Below are 23,887 nucleotides of genomic sequence, written 5' to 3'. Positions count from 1 at the left end.
TATAATTTCTTAGTTTGGGCTTTTGTACTTCTTGAAAAATCTGTTAATGTACTTTCACCCCTGCTTTTCATAACAGCAAAGAGTTTTCCCTTGAGACAAAAAGGGACATCCAAGTAAAGGAATAAGAAAATAGGCTGTAGTTTGAATTTAGAAAAGCATTTTGCAGAGTATTTCAGCTCAGCTGAAATAGCATAAATCTGAATTCCAGGTAAATTACCAGCACTGTCAGAACACCTGCTGAATTGTAATTCCAAATGAAATATCTACTGAACAACAAAACAGAAAACATACTGTGGAAACTCAATCAAAGCAATTTCAAGGCTACAGAGTCTCAAAGTCAATAAAAATCATCAGCAGCTTAGTTTTTGGTTCATGTTGCTTTTTTAACTAAGTTAGATTTTTTTAATGCCCCAAGCCTGTCAGTATTTAAGAGGCATTTGGACAACAGCATTAACAACGTGCTTTAGCATCTGGTCTGCCCTGAGGTGGTCAGGCAGCTGCACTAGATGACCACTGTAGTTCCCTTCCAACTGAAACAGCCTATTCTATTCTAGCATGAAAACTTCATGAAGAAACTATTTGAGTGTACTTCTAAACTGAGTGGAGTGCACACTTGTGAAAGAAAACAGAATTGCCTGAAAACCCTTTCGCAACCAAAGAATGTTTTGGCAATCCTCAGTGTTGCCATTATTCCTCAAGGAAAGCTTGACTGTCTGCTAAAAGAACTACAGTCTACAACACAAAAAGCAGCATGAAAGCTTTGCAAGCTGTTATTTCTTATCAATCAAGCAGGTTCCCAAACATGTTAAATCACAGGCCATTTTCACAACTGAAAATTGAACACATTGAATTAAGATTGTTGAACTAAGGTGGCTGCATTCACATAAATAAACAATTAAATGAATAAAACACAAGCTATAATTTACTCAAGAGCTCTGTTTTAGTATGGCTGGTTGTACCAAAGACAGATGCATCAGACAGGATCAGGAAAAGCTTTATGATCTTTCTGTATCACAAGCAGGCAGCTGAGCTTTCCTTCAAACTCCAAACCAGCTAAACACCCAAAGTGATGGATCTGCCACACAGACAAAAAGGTAATCAGCAATAGACTTGGCACTCAAAAAAGATAGCAAGCCAAGCACAGAGGGCTTAGCTTTGCCAATTAATTGTAGGCCTGATTTATATTTTTTGCCCTTGCCCAACTGAACCATATCTCACTTACCCCCTTTTTTCATTAAAGAGCAACAGGACACACAGACAAAAGGCCCTGGTTGGCAACAAAGCTTTGTACACAAATACTCAATAAGTAAAACACCTAGAGAAGGAACAGGTACCAGACACAAGAGGACTTTTCCTCTACCCAAGCGGGGAGACTTTAAATCATCATTCAAATTAACAATGTATCACACATTCACCAATGTATCACTGCATTCGCCAATGTAACACTTTATGGCCCACCCTAATGACAACCCTTTCAGCTTTTACAAAAGCCTCATTTTTCTGTACACCCTATTGAAGAGTTATTAAAATGCCATTAAATAAATGTTTGAATGTGTGAGAACACACTGTAGTTAGTGCTAATTCAGGTATTTCTGTGATTAGTTATTCTCCAACTCATTTACTCCCATTATAAAAAGCCTACAGTAGTTACCACCATGCCATGGGTCAGAGGCTCTAACAAGCTTCATGTATTAGTTCATTACACTCCCATCAAGGATGTTGATCAGTTTACAGGTTGATAGAGAGTAGAGATCTTAACTGGCAGCAAGCTTCCACACTGAGTTTCACACAGAGACTGTGGTGAGGCAAGAGGAGGTCATTCCCCAGGGAATTAGGGATTTGTCAATGTGCCAGCCAATTCAATCTGGCACGGCTCTTACAGGAACATTCCTTTGTTTGAGCTACATGAGGTATAAAAATTAAGTTCTGCACTTCCCGTAAAATCAGTTCAAATGTTGTATGTGACCCATGAAGTTGTAGTATCAAGTAAATCAGTATCCAGTAAGTCATGATGATACCTGCATGAACCTGCATTTCATTCCCACAGATGTAAGCAATATGAATCTTTTAGATCATGCTTGGTTCATAATACCCAAGTACATTACAAGCCATCACATTTGTAGTATTAGTGATAAAATACTCATCTGCATCTCTTAAAAGCAGATATCCTTTTAAATTAAAACCGTGCTATGCTAATATGTGCCAGACTAAATTATTTCCACTGTCAACCAGAAAAAGTGAATTTCTCTAATATATAAAATAAAACTCTTACCATGCTAACACTTAAGTAATTCTAAACTTCATCTTAAAACTGACACTCTTTGACAAAGGCTATACTTTCTTTTTAGCACAGGTTTTTCAAAATGTAACTGCAAATACAATTACCCATTATTGTGATATGAATTCTGTTCCTACTGCACTGCACAGTCATCCAGTATCCACAATAAAGATGCACAGACAAAATCCACACACTGGCATTTACTGAGACAGCATGCACATTGCTTCCATTGCCCTTTGGAAGCGACTCCAGAGCTCAGAGACTTTCACAAGGCACAGACGAGGCACCGCGTTCTCAAATGTCCAACCGAGGGAGGCAAGCAGAGGAATTGTCAAACCAATCACACAGGCACAGACAAAAAGCTGCGTCCACACAAGAGATATTAAAGATGTTCCAGAATCCTCCTGTGACATTTAGACTTACAAAAACAGCAAAACACTACAGCAAGCTGAGCTAATTATCAAGTGTCAAAACCTGCACATAGGCACAAATCATATTTAGAAATCAGCAATGTCAAACAGTGAAGAGTAAAGAAGGTGTTAACAAAATTTGTCCCCAAAGTTTAAATCTCAAGTGTGCACACAAATCAAATTTTGACTTGTCTCAAAACTGGCTAAAAGCTGATACATAGTGTCCTTGAAATGTTACAATGTATTACCATGGATGACTACTCAACAAAAGCTAATTAGCTTCCCTGCTCTTAAAGTGAAATTAAAACCTTTTATAAACAAGCTGTGATGAGTTATAAAATCCAAAGCAGTAAAGCAATCAACCATGCAAATACAAATAAAGCAGTATACTGTAAAGGCTAACAACAAGACATGCTATAAATAAAAGCTCTTAAGAAAACTGCTCAAGGTCAAATTTTATCAGTCCTCTTTCAACACTTGATTCTGTAGGCCTTTTTAGTTACAGAGTTTGTAGCTATGCCTATTCATAATGTTATCTTACTATTTTGAAGGGATTAGAGGATATGCAAATTTTTGTGAGTAGAATACTCTGTGAAATTAAAGATAGAAAAATGTGGGAGATGATTCACAAAAAAATGTATCCTACTAATCATGACAAAACATTTTCTGCATCAGGAAACAAACAAACAAAATCAAGATGCAGGAAAACAAGTGGGCAAGTCATTTCTTTATCCCTAATCTTGTTATTCAAATTGATAGGTCATTTCAGCAATTCACTAGTTCAATCTACCAAAACAATCCATCAAAAGTACTCTTTATTGCCCTTGTTTTTCACATAGAGATGTATTTATCAGGACTGCAAGTATTTTTAAGAGTGCTCATTCAAGTAGCTTTCATTGTGAAGAACAACTTGTTTTTGAGGGAAGGTTTCTGCAGGTTTTCCTAACTTTAGTAAAAAAACAACTCAATAATTCTAATTACTTCATTTCTCATTGCAACTTTTTACATTTTGCACTTCAAGGATCTGTATAAACAAATAATGTTTTTTGTTCTCTCCACATTTAGTGCACTAGCACAAGTCTGAAGTGCTTGCTTTGAAACTTTCAGGGCCTGATCCAATCTCAGTCTAGATACTTATGTTTAAACATTCCATTGCAGCAGGAGCTGAAGTTGTTTTCTCTAAAATTTTTTAAGCAATCTGAATATGATCCTTTGTCATATCAACTGGTAAAACCTTTCTACTTTGATCTGTAAATTTCAGAATCAATTTTCTTGTAAATAGTTCTTTGATCTGAGAATTCGCTTTCCCTCCATTTTTTCAATCTTTAATATAAATACACTAAAAATTATGTAGCTTACCAATGAAAATGGAAGCATGAAATGGTACATCATGTTTGTTTGATTTTTTTTTTCTAAAAAGCCACAAAATTAAACAATTTTCTAGAGGAAAAAAAGTCCTAAGAAATTAAAAAGCCAAAAGCCAAACTAGAATTGTGACAACTGATGAATGATTTACTTAAGGAGTATCTTCATAGCTGGATAGAACAGCCAGGAACAGTTTTAAATGTCTCCAGATGCAATTGCACACCTCCGCTTCTAGATAGAATTTATTCAATATAGAAAGGTCACAATTAAGAAGATTTACAAATCAATTATAAAATCCAGTATGACACCACATTCAAACATCCCCTGATGAGGGCTGACAGCGAGTCTGAATGTTCCTTTGGACACAAGGAATAAAAAGAATAATATATCAGAAAATCCAGACGCCCACAAATAAGGAGGTCAAGTCAACAGAAGCATATGGTCCTCTGTCTGTGCACTTGCTTCAGACAATAAAGATAATTAAACACATGATTTGTTTGAGAAGAGTTATTGGCAGCACTTGAGCTGAAGGTCTTCTTTTAAAGCAGAGAAAAGCAAGCCACAGTGATGGGGAAAAAGCAAACAAACAAACAAACAACAACAAAAAAACCCCAACCAATCAACCAAAAAAAAAAACAAAACAACCAACCAAAAACTCCCCAATCCCCCTCCCTAAAAAAAAAACTAAACAAAAAACAAAAGAACTTCAAAAAAGAAATCGCACAATCACGCATTTGCAAATTATTTGTCCTGATCTGACTGTTAACTTTAACTTTGCACTTCTCTGACTAGTAAACAACACTGCCCAACACTCTAAGGATGAATATCAACCTCAGGGCTTTTTAGGTTCCAGCTACTTGGTTCTTATTTTATTCCCAGAGCTAAGTAAAGCCACCTCTACTGGCATTTCTTCTTTAAGGGGACAGTGATATAAAAACATCACTGAAATCATGTGCTAAATCTGTCCCACAATAAGCAATCAGTATTTAACACATCTCTGTCCCTGAAGAGAAACACTAAGGGATGTGTTCATACATCCCTTCATACATTCTATTCCCAAGAAGCAAAGCAGAACAACAAAAATCATTGCAACTTCTGCTGTAGACATTCATGGCACAAAGAGTTCAGTTTAAGAAATTGATACAAGAAAAGCTCAGCTGAGTACACAAAGCAATGAATTCATGTAACATGGACAGTAACTCTTTACAGTGAAGAAAATTACCTTCAAGTAACTGTCACTAAAACATCCCACTTTGACATTTCTAACATGTCTTGCACAAGATTTAAAGCATTCAGCAGCGTAAAAGAAACTAGGAAACCTTCAACAACATCACAGTATTACCTCAAAAACATAATTTACAGTGACAGCTTTTACAAAGATCATCATGTCACAATTATTTTTTCACGCTAACTGCCAAATAAAAAGGAAGACTGTAACTATACTGCTCAAGCAAGCACAAAGCTCCAGTTTAAGCAAACATTACAACCATAACACTGAAGCACACTTAAGATACAGGACAGGTCAATAGCTAGCCTGCATTCTTGGCAACACTCAAGGACTGAAGCATATTAGGTGAAAGAAAGCATTTCTATTACTTTTTTAACATACCAAACTAAAACAATCTCTTCTACATTTCTGCAGAAACATGTGTATTAAGCATACTTGTTGCATTCATTTATTATGTTTGCTTCCATCATTTAGTTTAGATCTATTGTACATATTATTGCTACCAGTGAACAGGAGTATCTTCCAAAAATCACATAACAGCTAATTACACTCATTCCTAACAGGACATTTTAAAGAAGCCATAACCATTGATCTGATCTGAGCAGTGTGTGGCTTTAGAATCAGCATCTGTGCATGGTATCATAATTTCAACATTAAAAATAACAACAAAACCAAACCTTGATGGGTTGGGCTACACATTTCTTTCACATCTGTTAAAAGTACACAAGAAACAACCCTTCACCTGAAATACTTACAGATTTGCTGACCATATAAACAAATGTAATTACCCCATAGGTAATCTGACCTCTTAGAGTCAGTTTGACTACAAGTCATCTGTGACATCTCATGTTTCTCCTCAGATCTCAATCAGACAATAATACTTTCAGCTACCTTCTACAAACAAGCACATAGAGCTATATTAAGATACCATGCTATCTAGTGGCCTCAAATTCCTGGGGAGCTCTTTTGTGGTGTTTTTCTTTTTATTTTAAAGAAAACTTTCTCTGCATAGCACATTTTATAACCTACTGAACTTCTAATTCCATTTACTAACACAACATTCTCTGCTGTAACCAAATTTATGGAAGTAGGGGGTTTGATTCTCTTTGTTACTAACTTGGTAAGTTAAAACTGGAAAAGGGATTTGAAAGAGAAAACAAGTTTCCATAAAATTACCAATTTGGTAATCATTGAAGCTTCTTCTAATCCTCTAACTCTCACCTCTTGCAAACAGCCAGACTTGTGCAAGACATTTGACACTGTCCTGCACAGCATCCCTGTCTCCAAAGTGCAGAGACGTGGATTTGACAGATGAATCACTCAGTGGGTAAGGAATGAGCTGGATGGCTGCAGTCAGAGTTGCAGTCAATGTCTCAATGTCCACATGGAGACCAGTGATGTGTGGCATCCTCAGGGGTCAGCATGGAGCATGGCGCTTTTTAACATCTCTGTTGGTGACAAGAGCAGTGAGACTGACTGTCCCTTCAGCAAGTTTGCCAACACCACCAAGCTGTGTGGAATCTGATGCCTTGGGAGGAAGGGATGCCATCCAGAGGGACCTGGACAGCCCTGAGACATGGGACCGAGTGAATCTCATGAAGTACAAGGCCAAGTGAAAGTCCTGCTTCTGGGTAAGGGTAACCCCAAGTTCAAGCACAGGCTGGGTGGAGAATGGATTGAGAGCAGCTCTACAGAGAAGGACTTGGGGCTGTTGGTTGACAAGAGGTTCAACAGGACTCATCAATGAGCATGTGTAGTCCTCAAAGCCAGCTGTGTCCTGGCCTGCATCACAAGCAGTGTGGCCAGCAGGGTGAGGGAGGTGAGCCTGCCCCTCTTCTCTGCTCTCATGAGACCCCACCAGCAGTGCTGCATCCTGCTCTGGGGTCCCTAGCACAGGAAAGACACAGATGTATTGTGACAGTCCAGAGAAGGGTCTCAAAGATGGTCAGAGGAGCACCTCTCCTATGAAGACAAGGCTGAGAAGTTGGGGGTTGTTCAGCCTGGAAGGGAAACCTTACAGCACCTCCAGTACATAAAGGGAGCCAACAAGAGAGCTGGGGAGGGACCATTTACAATGGCATGGAGTGACAGGAAAGGGGAAATGGCCTCAAACTGAAAAAAAAAAAAAAGGTAGGTTTATATTAGATGCAAGGTAGAACTGCTTTACTATGAGGGTGTGAAGCACTGGAACAAGTTGCCTAGAGCAGTTGTGGATGCCCCATCTCAGGAAATGTTTAAGGCCAGGCTGGACAGGGTGTTATTTGCACCACGCTCTGATCAACTGAGCTGACCTCAGTTGCCTCAAACAGGAAAACAATGGTCTTGAAACAGTAACAGAGATGCTTGCACAAGGCTTCTACTACTGAGCTTCTAGCTAGCCTTGACTAAGGCCATTAGAGCGTATGTGCCACAAAGGATAGGAAGGTGAAATTTTAAATGTTTTTGGTGACAAGTAAAAGTTTAAACCAAAATACTAATTCTGCATTGAGTATTTTGGAGATTCAGTGCAGGAAATGAGTATTTTGGTCTAAATTTTCCAAATCACTCTGCTAATTACACATTTTAAAATATTTTTCCATTATAGTACTCTTTATCAGTATTACTGAACATTATGATGCTATAACACTGAGAAATATGGCACCACTTGTATTGCAAATGGGTTAACACTTCTGAATAGAATTATGATTTTCATATTGATCCTTTCTGCAACAAGGAAACAAGGAGTTTGCAGAAGAACTAGCACAGTGTAGTAATTACTCCCACAGAAGAAGAGATCCAAGAAATATGATCTTAATAAAGGTTAACTGAAAAAAGTTTTTATTGTCCTAACAGGAAGGACTTTGTGTTTTGTTAAAGATTTGTACCCAAAAAATTTTGCATTGCCAAAATTGGATGGAAAATTAAAAAAATTTGCTATAAAGCTTTTTTTTGAGAATGAAGGGTAGAGTCAACTGCATCAGCCACACATTCTGCAGTTCCACCTAAACAACACAAACGGCAACACTCCCCTTGGTATAAAAACCTAACCTAATAACAACCTCCTACATCCAACTTCCATTTGAAAAATGCATCTATGATGTCTCAATAAACAACAAAGCCAAGTAGACTTTAATGCTGTTTTCTTCTATGGCAGATTTAACAATACCAACAGCATGGACAAGAAGTTAGGATGTACCACAACACCAGGTACAGATAAAAACAAAAAGCTGAAGCATAGGTTCTTCCCAGGCTTTGAGCTATTCTCCACTAATTAAAAAAATACCAAGTACAAAAATAAGACTGTGACTGTGAACACTATCACAAGCATTTGTCTCACACTTTGAAGGATTGAACCAGCAGTATCATGAAAAATCCAAAACTAAGGCATACAATTTACATGTAAATGCCTGCTTGAGTTTTAAATAAGCCATCTCTCTCACCTGGCACTCTGGTAAGTTTCTGTGGCTAGAGAGTGCCAAGACTGAGGTGGGGAGGGTACCCCCAAACTCAAACACAGCATCCACACAAGCTTCACAGATTTGACTTCCAGCAGTTTCCACCCTTTCTCACTTACAGGAGGTTCTGTCTCTGCAGCCCCTGCTCTTTCCCAAGACTCTGTTCCACACCCCAAGACTCTCTGCTCCTCTGCCCCAGCCCTCAAAACCAGCATTCAGCCCAAGCACACACCAGCCCTAATGCTGTTCCCCATGTGTGCCTTCCCATGCATAACAGCCCTTCCACCCCTGACCAGCAGCAGCCTCTGACCCCCAGCAGCAGCAGTGCTGCAGCAGCTCTGCACCCACACAGTCAGCAGAACACGAGCAGTGGCAGCATGGAGCATTCCAACAAACTCAGAGGAATACAATGTTCACTTTTACTCTGCAGTAAATTTGAACCAAGCCAGACTAAAACAGTATTATGAAAGAGGGGAAAAGAGGATACAGTAGTATGTTTTAAATGCAATTTTTGAAAAAAGCCGTCCTACATTCATTATCCAAGATATTAGGTTATCTTATGATTGCACTTAAAACAACTTAAAGCCCTTAACTAAACATTCTGTGAATGTCCTAACATCAATTGTTGTCCTGTCTCAGTTTCACCCAATTCAAACCTTTGATCACTTTAATCTACATGTAGCTAAAATACCACAAAACCCAATTCAATTAATTGCTGGATCCCAAAACACAACAAGAGAAGTCTTCCATTCAGTTACAGCTTGTTCCAAGTTAAACACTTTCCTCAAACTGAGTTAAATAGTTAGGTCTAAAGCAACATACTACAAGTACAGAATAAAGCATAGTCCCTTTTTCAGGGTTTTTGTGTAACAAAAAATAGCATTCTGTACAACTCAGTAAAGCAATGTGGAGGAGGAGAACAAGGGAAAATGAGCCCTGACCTGAGGGAGTCTATGAGAAAGCAGTTATTCTACTAGCACGTGTGTACACATGTGAATTCCAGAAAGGTCTCCCCTACTTCTTCCAGAGCCCCTCTCATCAACAGAGAACTTTGTGCAAAGCAAAACTGTTTAACCCTGATGCTTCCACACAAACAAACTCTACAACACATGCACCTCCACACATCCTCCAGACTGTGACTCACAGCACGTACACCAACTGTGCAGTGAGTGAGTGGCTGACCCCTCTCAGACATCCCAAGCACATGGATTGAGCACTACTGTGCCATTGCTGCTCAGCAACTACTGATCACAAATATGCACTTACAGAAAGCTTCCCAAAGGTGTCACTTGCTGTGCACATGCAGTCTGTGTGAACACAATTGGAGTTTCTGCTCATGCAGTAACCTCATCAGCAACAGGGTGCCTGTGCACCCATCCAGGCTGCAGGCTCTGCCTCTGAAGGGATTTCTGCCCCGGCAAAATCTCCATGAAGAAATTGAAGTCTTGTCCAGAAAGACTCCTGTTTATGGGTCAAAAACCTTGTCCAAAAATTATCACATTAATATGCTCACATATTCTTCAACATTCAGGGCTCAAGATTTTTGAGGGTTAAGATGCTGAATATTCTCAGCATAGTTAACTTAGAGTCCAATGTGGCAAGGAAACAAAGTGCACAGCAAAGTGGAACACAGTAGAACACAGAAAAAGCAGCTACTTCTGATAACCTGAAAGCTTCCAAACACTTTAACATGATTTGTCTCTAGTACAGAACTGTCAGTAACTCAGTGAGTTTCTGTACATGTAAATCAAGATGCTCTTACTTTCAATCATTCCTTTCCCTCCTCTCAGAAACAAACATATACATACAAGGCAGGAACTACAGCAAGAAAACCCAGCTTCCTAAAAAGAGATTAATGATTGATCTGCAGCCAAATGTTTAACATGGCAATACATTAGAAAAAAATTCATCTAGCAAAAATTAGTGCTCAGAGGAGTGAGTACTACTACCTCAAAATTACCAGCACTATTTTAAGAGTTGAAACTTTTAGAAATTCTCAATAGCCTGGGCACAAAACTCAAGTTATTGCGGAAGTGTGGCTATTGTTTCCACACACGCTAGCGGGCTGAGGTTGCTGACACTCCTTGTTTCTTTGTGCCTTGACAACTGTGTTGAACAAACTGTTTCTGAGAACACATTCTTCCTAACTTGTCCTCCTTGCAAACAACTCAGGATCAAAGCTTCATCATGCTCACACATTGCTGCAAATTAACAACAACCTTGTAAGTCAAATGTAATCCCATCACATTTGTTTTATTCAAATCTCTCTCTAACAGTAGCTCTACAGTTTGTCTCCAGGGGCTGTGCGACCAAGTATGAGGGCTGTTTATTGGCACAAGCACTACACTAGTAATTTGTAATGGCAAAAAAGATTGAGTTCAACCCACCTCTGAACTGTCTGAGGAAACTTACACAACCATGGCACTGATATCTAAGACCACAATGGATCTGCAGGCAACTATAGCATAATTTATGCTTGATAGGTGCTGAAAACTTTTAAGTTATTTTTGAGCATTATATAGTAAAATTACATACTGTCACAAGTATGTAAAAAAAAAGAGGGGATCTGTTGTTTACAGTTAGATGGATGGGTGGCACATCTGTGGGAAGCATCCACAGGAATAGGCAGAAATCTGCATGAAAGCTGAGGAGACAACCAGAAAAACAGCTGGAAGCACAGCTCTAAAATGCTGCAGAGCAATTGCTTTTTAGGCAGAGACTAGCTGGAATAAAGCCTTTCACTGTGAGCAAGGAAACTGCTTTCTATTCACTTTCTGCCATGCTCAGGAAAACAAAATATAGTGCATTATAAACAAAACTAAATTATAGACTTACCAGTGTATCATCTTAAAAAAAAAAAAAAAAAAACAACTTTCAGGATTCTAGTCCTAAAGATTGTATCAACAAAGAAAAAAGCTTTTTTGTCATCCCAGCAGCAAATAAAGTCATAATTACACAGCAGGAAAAAGGTTACTGAGCAAGGTACTACTCCAAACTGTGAGGGGAGGGAAAAAAAAAATCACACTTGAAAATAAAAGTAAGTAAGTAATTTTTTGATGTTTTTCTAATGCAGTATGTTCATGGCTCCTAGCTATAGAAGTGGCTGTTTATTGTTAATAACAGCAAGAGAGTAAAAATAAACTGATAAAGGAATCTGATAAATATAAGAAAATATTTAATGTACTTTAAGGGATCAAATTATATTATAAGAAATGGCAACACTCATATCTCATGCAAACATCAATATTATTTAGTAATGAAATACACTGTCATGTTGCTCTTGGCATAAAGAGAGATAAACCTGGCGAATGCCAAGAATAACTAATATAATTTAGGTTAGAAGGGACTTCTGGGGGTCATCTAGTCCAATCCCCTGCTCAAAATTATTTTCACCACAATTGCTACTTCAAAGCTAGAGCATTCCTGCCAGCTGTAGGTCTTCCCTAGCTAAGACTTATATTGGAAGTGTCATACTGACTTTAAAAAACAGTATAACTCACTCTTTTTGTGCTAGCCCAAATCTCTATTGGTACCAATTATGGTATCATTTATTTGTCATTGCTGATTTAACTATTCTTGAAACTGCCTACATAAAAATTCTTCACCAACAACTCCTCCCCAATAATCTACTCTAATATGTAACTATTCTTGCCACTACAAAAACTGTCCACTATCAAACCTTCCTCTCCCATTCAATTTCAGCCCCTTAGATCCTGTTATTCACTATGGCCACAAACAACAGATGATTTTTTTTTTCTTTCTTTTTTTGACAAGAAATTCTTGGCAAGAACTTTTAAAATATTTGAAAATTATCATCCTGTCTCTCACCTCACACCTCTCCTTTAAGGTAAAGAATGTCCAGATGCTGACCCTTCCCTTACAGAGCAGACTTTCTGGATCTTTGATCACTTGCTGCTTCTTTGAACCCCATCTAATGAACCTATCTTCTTTCCAGTGCACCATCCCAAAGCAGACACAGTACAAAGCAGAGCAGAAAGATTTCCTGCGTCTTACAGAGCAGTAGACTTCATACGTATTTCCTTAAACCTCTTTTTTGCTCAGTTCCTATTGTTTTCTGCAATAACGTGATGAGTCATATGTAGCATGACTGCCATTCCTACCTATAATGCCAACATAAAACTTCTTCCCAATTCTTCATGTACATATTTGTTTTTCTTTACAGCACCCCATATTTTGACTGGGGCACTTTCAGCCATCTTCAAGCCACCTTCACCCTGCTTCCTGACTTGGTCTCTCATTTGTTTAATCAATTTTAAATTTCAATCTCATTGTCTACCTTTGTTGCTCCTCCCATCAGGGTGTAAGAATTCTCTAGATTCATTAAGGAAAACATCAAATGCCATCAAAAAAGGATAGATCATTGCAAAGCCCCTTTTACTCACTTAAAAATATTACAGTAAGTAATGAGCAATTGTGTCAGATGCAACTGTCTTTTCTAGCTTGGCTAAATTACACCCATGATAGTCTCAATAGTCTCTGGATGTGAGCAGCAACCAGGATTTTGGAGGAGTTGTTACCAAAAATTGGTAAAAATAAAACTCCTTAACACTAATGTAGCATTAGGAAGCAGGCATTCCATCTGGCTGGATGCAAGAGGGGGTATCTCATGGAAGCACAGAAGACTCAGGCTGAAGAAGAATTACAAGAAGCTACACTGAGCAGAAGTATGGGCTTTCCCCAACTCTAACACTAGGCTGTAATCAAGAGCAGTACCTCAAGATGTTGGCTAAGCCAGATCCCATCAAATACTCTGGTAGTAACCAAGTTTTATAATCCCATGCACAGATGAGCTAACCTAGCTAGCAGGCTCCAAAAAAGGGCCAGGAGCAAGGCAGTGCTGGAAACCCCTTTGGTAGCAATCCTTTTCACTGCAGTTCTCCAAAAACCACTGCTCCCAGAGCAGTCCTCCTGCAGCAGGCATAAGACAGACACAAAGATGCTGCAGACCTAAACGCTGTCCCACCTGAACAGCTGTACAGCTCTTCTGTATCATTCACTCAGGACGGATTGTTCACTACCAGTAACCAAACCTACATTCCTGATTAGCTCCAATGAAATACAACTATTTTTAGTATCAGTAAGCTATAGGCCAATTTCTTGTTGAAAACAAGCTTGAAATTTATTTTAGATAAAGAACAGAACCGCATTCATGTTCCAGTGTTAAAAAGAAAAAGGAAATTCTTATTTCCTTCAATTTCAGCTCCTAGAGGATGTGCAACAGAATTTCCAAAGGAAACCAATATTTTCCTTCTATTTAACAGAAATTAAAGTGCCCCCTCTTCTTCAAACTGGCATAAATTGTTATAGCACTTTCCACTTTAGCAGCCCATCCCTTCCCCTGCCTTCACTCCTCCTAGTTTGTAGTCCATTTAACTTTTTTGGTTGGTTGGTCTTAGCTCACACATCAGTGGGAAATGAGTGTCTAACTCTGAAGATCAGAACACACAGCCAGAGGGCTGTAGCAGCATTTACCTGCACAACAGCTTCTCCTAGGACCCATGCAGAAACTAAGGTGGGTTATAGCTGCAAAATACATTTATCTCTCAGAAATTTCACCTTTTCTTAATGGGAATATTGCATAACTACTGCCAAGGGGGAAGATAGATAGATAGATAGATAGATAGATAGATAGATAGATAGATAGATAGATAGATAGATAGATAGATAGATAGAACGAACAGATTCTGCCCTCCTTCCCTTGTTTCCTCTGTGGTACTTGCTGTAGGACTCTTCTTCCTCTGGGGATAAATATTGCTGCTTCTTACTCCAAAATTAGCCACCCCTGGCTGAGGTTTTTTGTTTTAGTCACAGTTAGGTTTTGTTATCCTTGCTAAGTTTAGATGTTTTTGAACACTTACGACTATTGTGGCTGAGAACCAGCACTGCAATTCTAATTTTGCAAAAACAGACAGAAAAGAGAGAAGATGACATTTTTATTATAAAGTCTAGGCCATTTTCTCTCCCAATGAGATAAAACTTCATGCTTAACAGAAAACACATTCAACCTTCATTACTTAAGCATGAGTGACTGTTCAGTGAACCAGGAAGCCAGATAAATATCTCAAAACTTTTCCTGGAGGTCTTCACATGGGAATTTGTATTGGTGTACCAAAATAAACCATCCCCATGTAGTGAGGAAATCCTGCAGCTGGAATACACCCCTGGACGAATTGCAAACCACAAGCTATTCAATCAATTCTTCATCATTAAAGAAGAATGATTAAATACACTAATGGTTTCAGGGTGCTGTGACAACTACATAGTTTAACCAATTCTGAAGGACTAAATTGCATCAGATTTTCACAATAGATATTGCAGTACCTGTTCTCAACACTTCAAATAGCCAAACATCTCCTAGAAGTGATGCAAGACACTGCCAACAACTGTCTTTGGTCAAGAATAAAAGTTACATACTTTAAATGAAAAAAATACTTGAATTCTATCCTACCATGCCTGCACTAATTCAGTGAAGTTATTTACTTTCCTTCCCAATTTCCACAGCCATCAGGAAGTTTGTTGATCCAAGTAGGGAAAGTTATTTAGCATTATGGAGCACAGGACTCTTCCTGGAACATTATGGACTCATACCAACAGTCACATTAAAGAACAAAGCATCTAGACTACACATTTTATATAGCACACAACTGCTTTGATGTAAATTTTGTGATTGGTCTAATAGGTATGCAGTACTGTTCTGTACTGGTTAGATCTTAAGAGCAGTGCCTTCAGGGTAAAAAACCTAACACATTTCTAGAGCTCACAAATGGGGTGGTGAAGACAAGATCAGTGACCCTGAGCAGGTCAGTAGTAACAGAAAACACAGTCAGAGGAGATGGTATTAAGCATAAAGTTATTCCTTGCATAAGAGGTCGGTTTTGGGAGGAACTCAAGGACATCTTACACTGAACTGTGAATGTGAAGTGACTGCAGATCATTTAAAGTGTTTCTTCTGCACACCACAGTAATGAGCATTTAAGATTCCATTTCCAACATGTTCTTCATTCATGCTAACCATAGCACATTTTAAACCCTAGAAAATGGTCTTTCAACTGATTTGCAAGAATTCCCCAGGAGAGGTCTTTCCCAGATGCATTCAGGACTTGTACAGCTTCCTCACACCACCAGTGCTTCTACACATTGAATGAAGTCCAGAAAGCAACAAAGACCTTGGACTCATTTTGAAGATTCTCTCCAATGACCAAAAATATTTCAGTGAACCTTCTTCAAACACAGTTATTTTAAAAGCAAAATCATATGATGGGCCATTTCATGCAAATAGCAACATATGACTTGTGAAATGTTATTCACATAATCAAACCTCTGGGTAAGATACAGCCATGCTCTTTCCAGCAATGAATATTTCCTTCAGCTCCTTCTCAGCATATCTTAAAGTTTGTAAAGCATTGTTCTACTGAGACAAACTTTTGTGCTTTAAAAGTCTGTACCACTTACAAGTATCTAAATACTATCCTGTATAGACTAAGTCTACATACATTTACTAGAGGAAGGCATGATCTACAAAAATGTCAGATCATCCCAGTCTAATTGGTATTCTACAAATAATGCTGCATTTTAAGTGACAATCATCCAAGATCTTAGAAACTAAATTAAAATTAATCACTTGAAAACTGATTAGGGTAGTTAAAAAAAAGCATTACACTTCTGCTTTAAAAAGCAGAATTTGTTTTAGTTATCAATGGGCAATTTGAGGGAGGTAGCTTTTTCTTTAAGAAAGTGAAAAACAGCATTTTCTTTCTGACTGTAGATTTAATTTGCAGTCCAAAGATTGACAAATATGTACGGGAATCTAAATGTAATGAAAACCAAAATATGATCAACAAAGAATGTGACACCCCACAGCCTTTCAGTGAATGGGAACAGCAAGCTATGTTTGTTTGTAACTTAGCCACTCAAAAATTTGTAATGAAAGTGTTATCAATGAATTAAAATACCATCCCACAAGGCCATAAAATTACATTGCACCGGGAAAAAAAATTTCAGCAAATATTTATCATCAGTTTCTGAAACCTTTCCATTGTGCATTGATTGAAAATGTGGTACTGAATTAACTCAAACCTGTTTTAATTTTGAGTAACCTGTGAAAAAATTAAAAGGCAATGTTCTATGTACAAACACCTCTTGAACAATATTATTTAGACTTTATTTTCATGATTGTGACTTATGATTAATTAACAAATTACTGGTGTCCTGTTACACTGATTTTTATTTCACAAACTATCATAATGCTCAACAGCAAGATCTTGAAGAAGATAAATGCAGAACTTTTATACCAGCATTAAGAAAGTATTGATTTTAAGCACTCAGATGGAAAACAAAAGTATAAAAAAAAAAGAGCAGTCTAACTAACAAAAGCTTAAATTGTTGCAAAGTGCCATATATTGTATATTCTCCAAATAGCAGGTTTTTGTGGATTTAGCAGAGACTTTTCTTTGTGTCATGCTTTGACAAAAGAGAACAAGACTTGCAAGCCATATACCAGGTAAGAAAAAAAACAACATATGGAAGAATTTCATAGAAACACATCTTTGCTTAAGCAAGAGCAAAATTCTTACAAGGTTCTTAAGCAAGAAATTAGTAAAAATGTAACTACTGAATTGGTTAGTAGTCAAAATGAAGAAAGTACTACCTTCCAGTGCTATTCAGACACCCTTTTCTTGTCTTAGCCACATCTAAGCTTTTATTGTCTAATTAAAAATCTCTATATATTACCATAACCTTGAGAACCTGACATTTTTCCTGCTGCTTGCATTCAGAAGGGTGGCCTACCAACCAACTGCTACAGCAGAGATCACAAAGCATCTGCTTCTTCCACAAGTGTCCAATGGAAAAAAAAACCCAGCATGCCACAGAACTCAGCTGCTTCTTTTTTACTTTAATAGTTGGCCATGCTACAACAGACAGTATTCCTGGAAAACCTCAGCTTCCTCTAATTGGACTTGAGGCACAACTGAAAAGAATATTTTCTGCAGAACAGTCAGAACAAACAATCACTGAAGATGATTATTAGTTTTAAAATTACTTGATCTTTGAAGGACATAGTCTCCTATTTTTCAAGAGATCAGATGTTCATAAAATAAAAAACAATCCTTTCTTCTTCTCGAAAACATTGCCGAACAAGTTTATTTGCTTTACTGAAGGACAAAACTAAATCACCTTACTTTCATAAACAATCCCAACCCTCAGAAAAACTGGATTTTTCAGGGTTCACAGGGAGTGCAGTAAGATCAAAGATATATGAACAGATAAAAGTCTACTATACAAAACAGTTACTTAAGTATTCTATAAAATTGCTCCTTACTTTAATAGATGCATTTCCTATTACCTAGTGGATTTCATAATTGTATTTCCCTTCTTACATGGCACTTTAACAAAAAATATTTTAATTTTTTTTTCAAAGACAGTAAGAAAAGTCTTCCAACAGTGTTGATTGGCAGTTTGCCACTGCCATCAGTAAATCACCAGGGAAGACAGAAAGCAGAACCAAAAATAACATTCTCTAGTTGGGTCCATTGGCCATATGTTACACATGAAAAAAAATAAATAAACCACCAACCAAAAACAAACATATGTTTCTCCAAAAACCATAAACCAAGAAACAAAAAAATAATAAAATCGAACCACAACTCCTCAGCCTTGACCAACCCATTCATCCAAGAGCAGCACTTGCTTTTGTTAGGTATTTTTCTTCTTTTGTTTTTCCTTTTTAAATGAGGACCACTCAAAGTTAATTTTCCTGAACTTATTAGCAATTGTTTATTTTTCACCAAGGCAGTACCTTCTGTAGCAGAGCTAGTCAACAAGCCATTTACAGATTGCCAAAATACAGCAGCAGCACACAGAAATGCAGCCATGTGAAGGTTTTGGAGTTTTTTCCTTACCTTTCCCATTTTGCCATGCAGTGTACCAGGACAAACTGAGGAAAGTAGTGATGAAAACTAACACGGTGGCCACAGTTCCATTTCGGAGCCTCATCTCATTTCAGCATCACACTTGCTTATGTTCTGCTAGTGGTGAGGACTGATCACTTGGGCTTGCTGCAGTGAAGTCAGCTCCAGTACTCCAGCAGCAGCTGGACAGCAGCAACACGAAATGTGGCTGTCACATATCAGGTGTATCATAAATCAATCCATTCCAAACTGCTGGATGCTTTCTCATCGTTCTCATCAATCCAGCTTCTCTTTATTCTTCTAGTCCTGTTTAAAGGAAACAAAATTTTAACGGATTATGCCAAAAAATCTACAAGAGTCCCCCAAGAACTGAAATACACTACATCTTCTGTGTCTTAGGTGCACCACCCTCTCACTGCCTCAGTCTTGGCTCAGAGAACAGAGCTTGTTAAATTAATGTGTGCCTTTTCTAAGACTATTTGCATCTGGGGGAGCTGTATTTCACGGGAATTTGGTCACCAAAGGACAAACACACACATCACCAACATTACAATTTGACTTTCAGCCCAAGGGAAGGTCATGTGTCACTTGGCAGGTGTCAAACTGGTACAACAGCTGCTTTCAGGACGCAGTAACTTTCAGGAGGCCCCACTCCTAAGACCTCACTTCAACAAAACCCCTCTGAAATCAGTGGGTCTCATGTAACTGCAGGAGCAGAACTGTCTCCAGTGAGTTGAGAGACCGGAGCTTTGAACACTGTAAAAACCTACATCTCTCATCTTTGCAAGAGGATTTGATCCATCCACAACCATTTTTTTCCTATCTCAGCTGCAGCTAAAGCACTAACTACAGCCCCACCTGCAGAGACTGCTCAATCCATACCAACTGGCATCAACCCAGAACTCCTCTATACCACACAGGCATAAAGATAAAACCTAAGTTACCTACAGCTCAGTTTTATCCCTCAGGAAAGTTCCATACCCTGGTATTAGAAAAATCATCATCTGGCCAAAACCAGCCAGTTGTGTTAATCACACTGTCTTAAGCAGGACAAAGAGAGTATAGGGCAATAAATAAACCGACTTTAAAAGAGAGGGGAGAGGTTTTCAAAGTATTAAATCATCTCTACAGTAGTCAAACATTAGCAGTCAGCATTCTTTCAAGGCACTGCCAAGTTTTTTCCCCCACTATAAACTATATCTGATGCAAGTATGTTACTCAGCAATAAATAACTTGCTCTGCATTTTCTTTGGAAGCAGTCTCTGTCACCTTCTTGCACTGCTGCATTCAGAACAACAGGGGAAAAAATGTTCTTTATTATTATGGTACCAAGAGATTCCAGTCCAATTTGAACTATTCTTCCCAAGCTTAAATCACAACACATATCACCTCTACGAAAGGGCTCACAAAACAAGGCATAACCAACAAGCATGTTAACAAAAGAATGGAAACAATCAATAAAGTTGCAGAACTACACGCTCTTGTGTTCAAATCTCAGTCACATCATCCAGGTTACTGGAAGTGTTTACCTTTGGACCACAGTTACCTCACCTATAACGCCAGTAACGTGCTTTATTTGAGGAACTTCATGCACAGATAGGTTTGTGGCTTTAAACATTAACTCAGAAAGCCTACACTACCTATGAGGAAGGCAACAAATGCAAGTACATGAGAAGCAGACACAGTGGATGATAAAATTCATGAGAAGCAAAATAATGAACTGGAATAGAAAGAACTGCAAAATGCCTTACAATGAGAAACCCAAGCTCAACACAATGAGAGATATAGACAACTGAGACCCCTATAAAGAGCTAAGACAGCACAGAATGCCAGGAAATATCATCAGTCCCAGAATGGGAGATGGACAAAATGAAAGCCAGAAGTAAGGGCAATGTCTTGATGAACTTTAATAGCAAGGAGAGGCAAAGATCCCAAGTCCCAAAGTTTTATAAGGACTATGTGAATTTAGGAAGTTCACGTGATTCCCAAACTACCAGATAAGCGACTAGGACCCCGAGACTAACAGTTCAACTTAGGAGCAGTGTCTCTGAAGCAAGGATGTTGTTACCCTGTTTCAGTATCCTTAAACTGTAACTTACCTTCCCCATTATTTTAGCATCAGACCGATCTCTCTGGAGCAGCTCAGGTGCACAAAGAACCAGGCTGCAAGCTAGAGGGATTATCACAGGGAGGGGAACTGGCAGCTGGTCCAACGTGCAAACAAGAGAGGGCAACCAGGCGAGTAGAAATACTATCCAATAATGCAAGGAACCGTCTGCCTTTCCAGAAAACACAGGCATAATTTTTACATTTGCTGCAACAAAACCAAGATGCTGCATTTAGGGCCTCTCATTGTGCTATCTGAATCCTCCAAAATAGTCAGGAAAAATTCAGAAAACAAAAAAGCAAAGGGAACAGCAGCAACCTGATTCAACCAGCAGTCAGTATGTGCAACATTGTGTCAAATCAATAACTATCATGAGTTTGAGTTGGCTGGTTCTGCTTTCATCCTTCTCTTCGGGTGTTGCAACCACTCCTCTCAGCACAGGCACCAGCAGCCCAGCTACAGCTCAGCAGCACTTAGATGATTATTTAAGCATTTCACTGTATCAAACTGCATACTTCAAGGCCATGCATAAACTAGACATGTTCCAGCTTTTAAAAATGTATATAGCTAAACCAGCAGAAACACATGTGTAGTTGCACATAAATTATTTAAGTCCCAGGTGGTCACTTTAGGTTTGTTCAATAATTTACAGCACAATCTAAACAAATTTAACTGAGGGGTAATCCAGTTTGAGATGACAGTATGATAGGGTATAACTAGACAGATGAAGCCTACGAAATTTGCCAGCACCGTTATGACCTGAACCTTTCCCACTGCAGACCAAAGGGAATGACCCGGCTGGAAGCTGAAGGCCAAGGGTGCTGAAGGTGCCGGCACCTCTCGGATGCTGAGCAGAGCCCTACTGAATCACGACTTAAATAAACCACGAAGTTTCTGCTTGTATCCAGACACTCCCACAATACATACAAAGCATATTCCCAACCGCAAACCATAAAAACTGATACACTCCAGTGCGCCTGCAAAGGCTCTTCACATAGCTGCTGAAGGGCTGGATGGTGCGGGATCACAGCACGAAGCGTGCCAGACTTCCGAGAAGGATGAGCCAGACCCCATCCTGCCGGGAGGGTGCGAAATCTCCTACCGCGGTAGCGCCGCTGCACTGAAAAGGGCGCTCTTGAAGGCACGGAGGAACAGCCCGAGAGGAAACGGCAGCTAAAAGGCGAAGGCGGCGGGGACCTGCTAAACAGGGGTTTTTCCGCCGTGTTTCCACTGACACGCTCCCCCGCAGCCCGCCGCCGCCGCCCCGGCACCCCGCAGCCCTCAAAGGCGAGGAAGGGGGACCGGCTGCCTCCGTGGAACCCGTCCGAGTTAGTCAGGACCTTCCCCGCTGCCCCTCCGCCCCGGCCGCAGCTATCTCGTCGGGGAAGCGAAAAATCGGGGGGGCGACGGGCACCGGGAGCCGCCAGCTCTGCCGGGCGGCAGAGGGCGAGAGCTGACGGGGACGGAGGGAGGAGGGGAGGGAGAGCGCCGGTCCGGGGAGCTGCGCGGCGCCCGGGGCATCGCGGCGAGGCTGCGGGGGAAGGAACAGACACAGGAAACTGCAAACTCCGCCGAACGCCCCTGCGATCCCAGCGCGGCGAGGAGGAAGAAGGGTGGGAAGCGGGGTATCCCCAGGTACCCCGGCAGAAGGGAGAGAGACGGCGCAGCGCCGCTCTGCCCCGGAGCCCCACGGGCACCGCCGAGCAGCGGGCCAAGGGAGAGGGCGGCAGCAAGTCCTGCGGAGGAGCGGCCGGCGCTCCCCGCACCGCCACGCAGGTGCACGGAGCGCAGAGGAGAGCGGGCGGGCAGATGGCGGAGCAGGACAGCCCCCAGCCTCCCTCCGGCGACACCGCAGAGACCCGCGGGGAGGGGAAGCGCCTCCGCCGCGCTGCCGCTCCAGAGGGTGAGGAGAGCCGCCCGTCCCCGGACCCCCCCGGAGCCGAGCCGGCGGTCCGCAGGGTGCGGGGCGCGCAGGGGCAGCGGGGCGCGCTGACCGCCGCTGCCGTGCTCACCTGTGCGCGGCGCTCCGGCACGGCGGACCCGCGGGGGCTGTGCGGGCTCCGCCGGGGCTCTCGCTCCCCTTCCCCGCCCGCCCCCCGCGTCAGCGGCGCGCCCAGCCCCGGCGACCGCCCCCCGCGCCCGAGCGCCATGGAGCGCGCGGAGCCCCGCCCCGCCCACCCGCCGACACAGCGGGCAGCCAATGGGCGCCGCCGCGGATGGCGCCACTCATTGGCTGGGACGCCTGTCACTCTCTCCGGCCGCGGCTATAAATGGCGCTGTCTCGCAAAGCCTCCCTCAGCGGCTGCGGCGGGAGCCGAGAGCGGGGGTGGTGTTTTGGAGTGCCGCTTTCGGCAGCGCGTTCCCTTTTTTGGAGCCGCTCTTGGGGGTTTGTGGCTTCGGGAGAGCCCCAGGAACGGCTTAGCTGCGCCAGCGCTTGGGTGCTCATTGCCCCCTGGTGACGTGCACTCTGAACTTGGCTCAGGGCTGAGCCCCTAGCCTACTACGTGGGTGTTTCTCCGTCTGCCTGTCAGTGCCCCACAAAGCACACGTATCGATGCCCCCTGTGACCTGCCGGCTCACCACTTACAAGAAGTCACAGTCATGAATTTCACCGTTGAGTTCACACTCTGCTAATAAACACCTCCCGGAGCTTGGACTGGGAGGTGTTGAAATTAAAGAGCGGCTTGTTGCTTCACGGCAGTAAATGGAGCCCAGTGTGCTTTGTCCCGCTCTGGGCACGGTGTTCTCGGGCAGCGGCGTGTGGGCCGCCCCGGGGTGTTACACAGGTACAACCGCGTGGGCGTGAAAACCAACGCGGCTTTCTCCAGAGGCTCCTGCTCTGTGCCATCACCGAGAGAGAGTCAGTGGCAGCTTTACTCTGTGGGTTCACTATTTAGGGTCACGATGCTGCTGGTTTGTAAGTAATCCCCTATCTTCAGTGGTTTGTTTCATGTGTTCCAGGAATTCCATGCGTCTTTTAGGGTCTGAAGACTTCAATTCAAATCAGGTGGCATGTTTAGCTTAGAGCAGGGTCCCATGTACCTCACAAGAGCTCTGTTATTGACATGTAGTGCTAACTGGCTGGCAATGTTCAATCCTTTTTATGGACTCGATTTCTTCCCCTTCTGTGCTTACC

The 23,887-nt window shown here is 41.0% G+C and overlaps 1 protein-coding gene across 3 annotated transcripts in view; it reads right to left on the bottom strand.

Moving 5' to 3' along the window:
- MGAT4A (alpha-1,3-mannosyl-glycoprotein 4-beta-N-acetylglucosaminyltransferase A) overlaps positions 1 to 22,838 on the bottom strand; it is a 74,153-nt gene extending 51,315 nt beyond the window's left edge. The window contains exons 1-2 of one of the 3 annotated variants that reach the window (XM_058043008.1): positions 22,764 to 22,838; positions 18,636 to 18,950 (exon numbers count right to left, since the gene is read on the bottom strand). In XM_058043008.1, coding sequence (XP_057898991.1) covers positions 18,636 to 18,729 — 94 coding nt within the window. In that variant the 5' untranslated portion in view covers positions 18,730 to 18,950; positions 22,764 to 22,838. Of the gene's footprint in view, positions 1 to 18,635; positions 18,951 to 20,743; positions 20,758 to 22,763 lie in introns of those variants that run through there. The other 2 variants (XM_058043016.1, XM_058043022.1) reach the window with 2 other exon arrangements.
- Positions 22,839 to 23,887: the final 1,049 nt, after the last annotated feature.

The sequence above is a fragment of the Melospiza georgiana genome, chromosome 2 (genome assembly GCF_028018845.1).
Source record: "Melospiza georgiana isolate bMelGeo1 chromosome 2, bMelGeo1.pri, whole genome shotgun sequence".
Classification (NCBI taxonomy): domain Eukaryota; kingdom Metazoa; phylum Chordata; class Aves; order Passeriformes; family Passerellidae; genus Melospiza; species Melospiza georgiana.
This window is presented reverse-complemented; position numbering and strand designations above follow the sequence as displayed.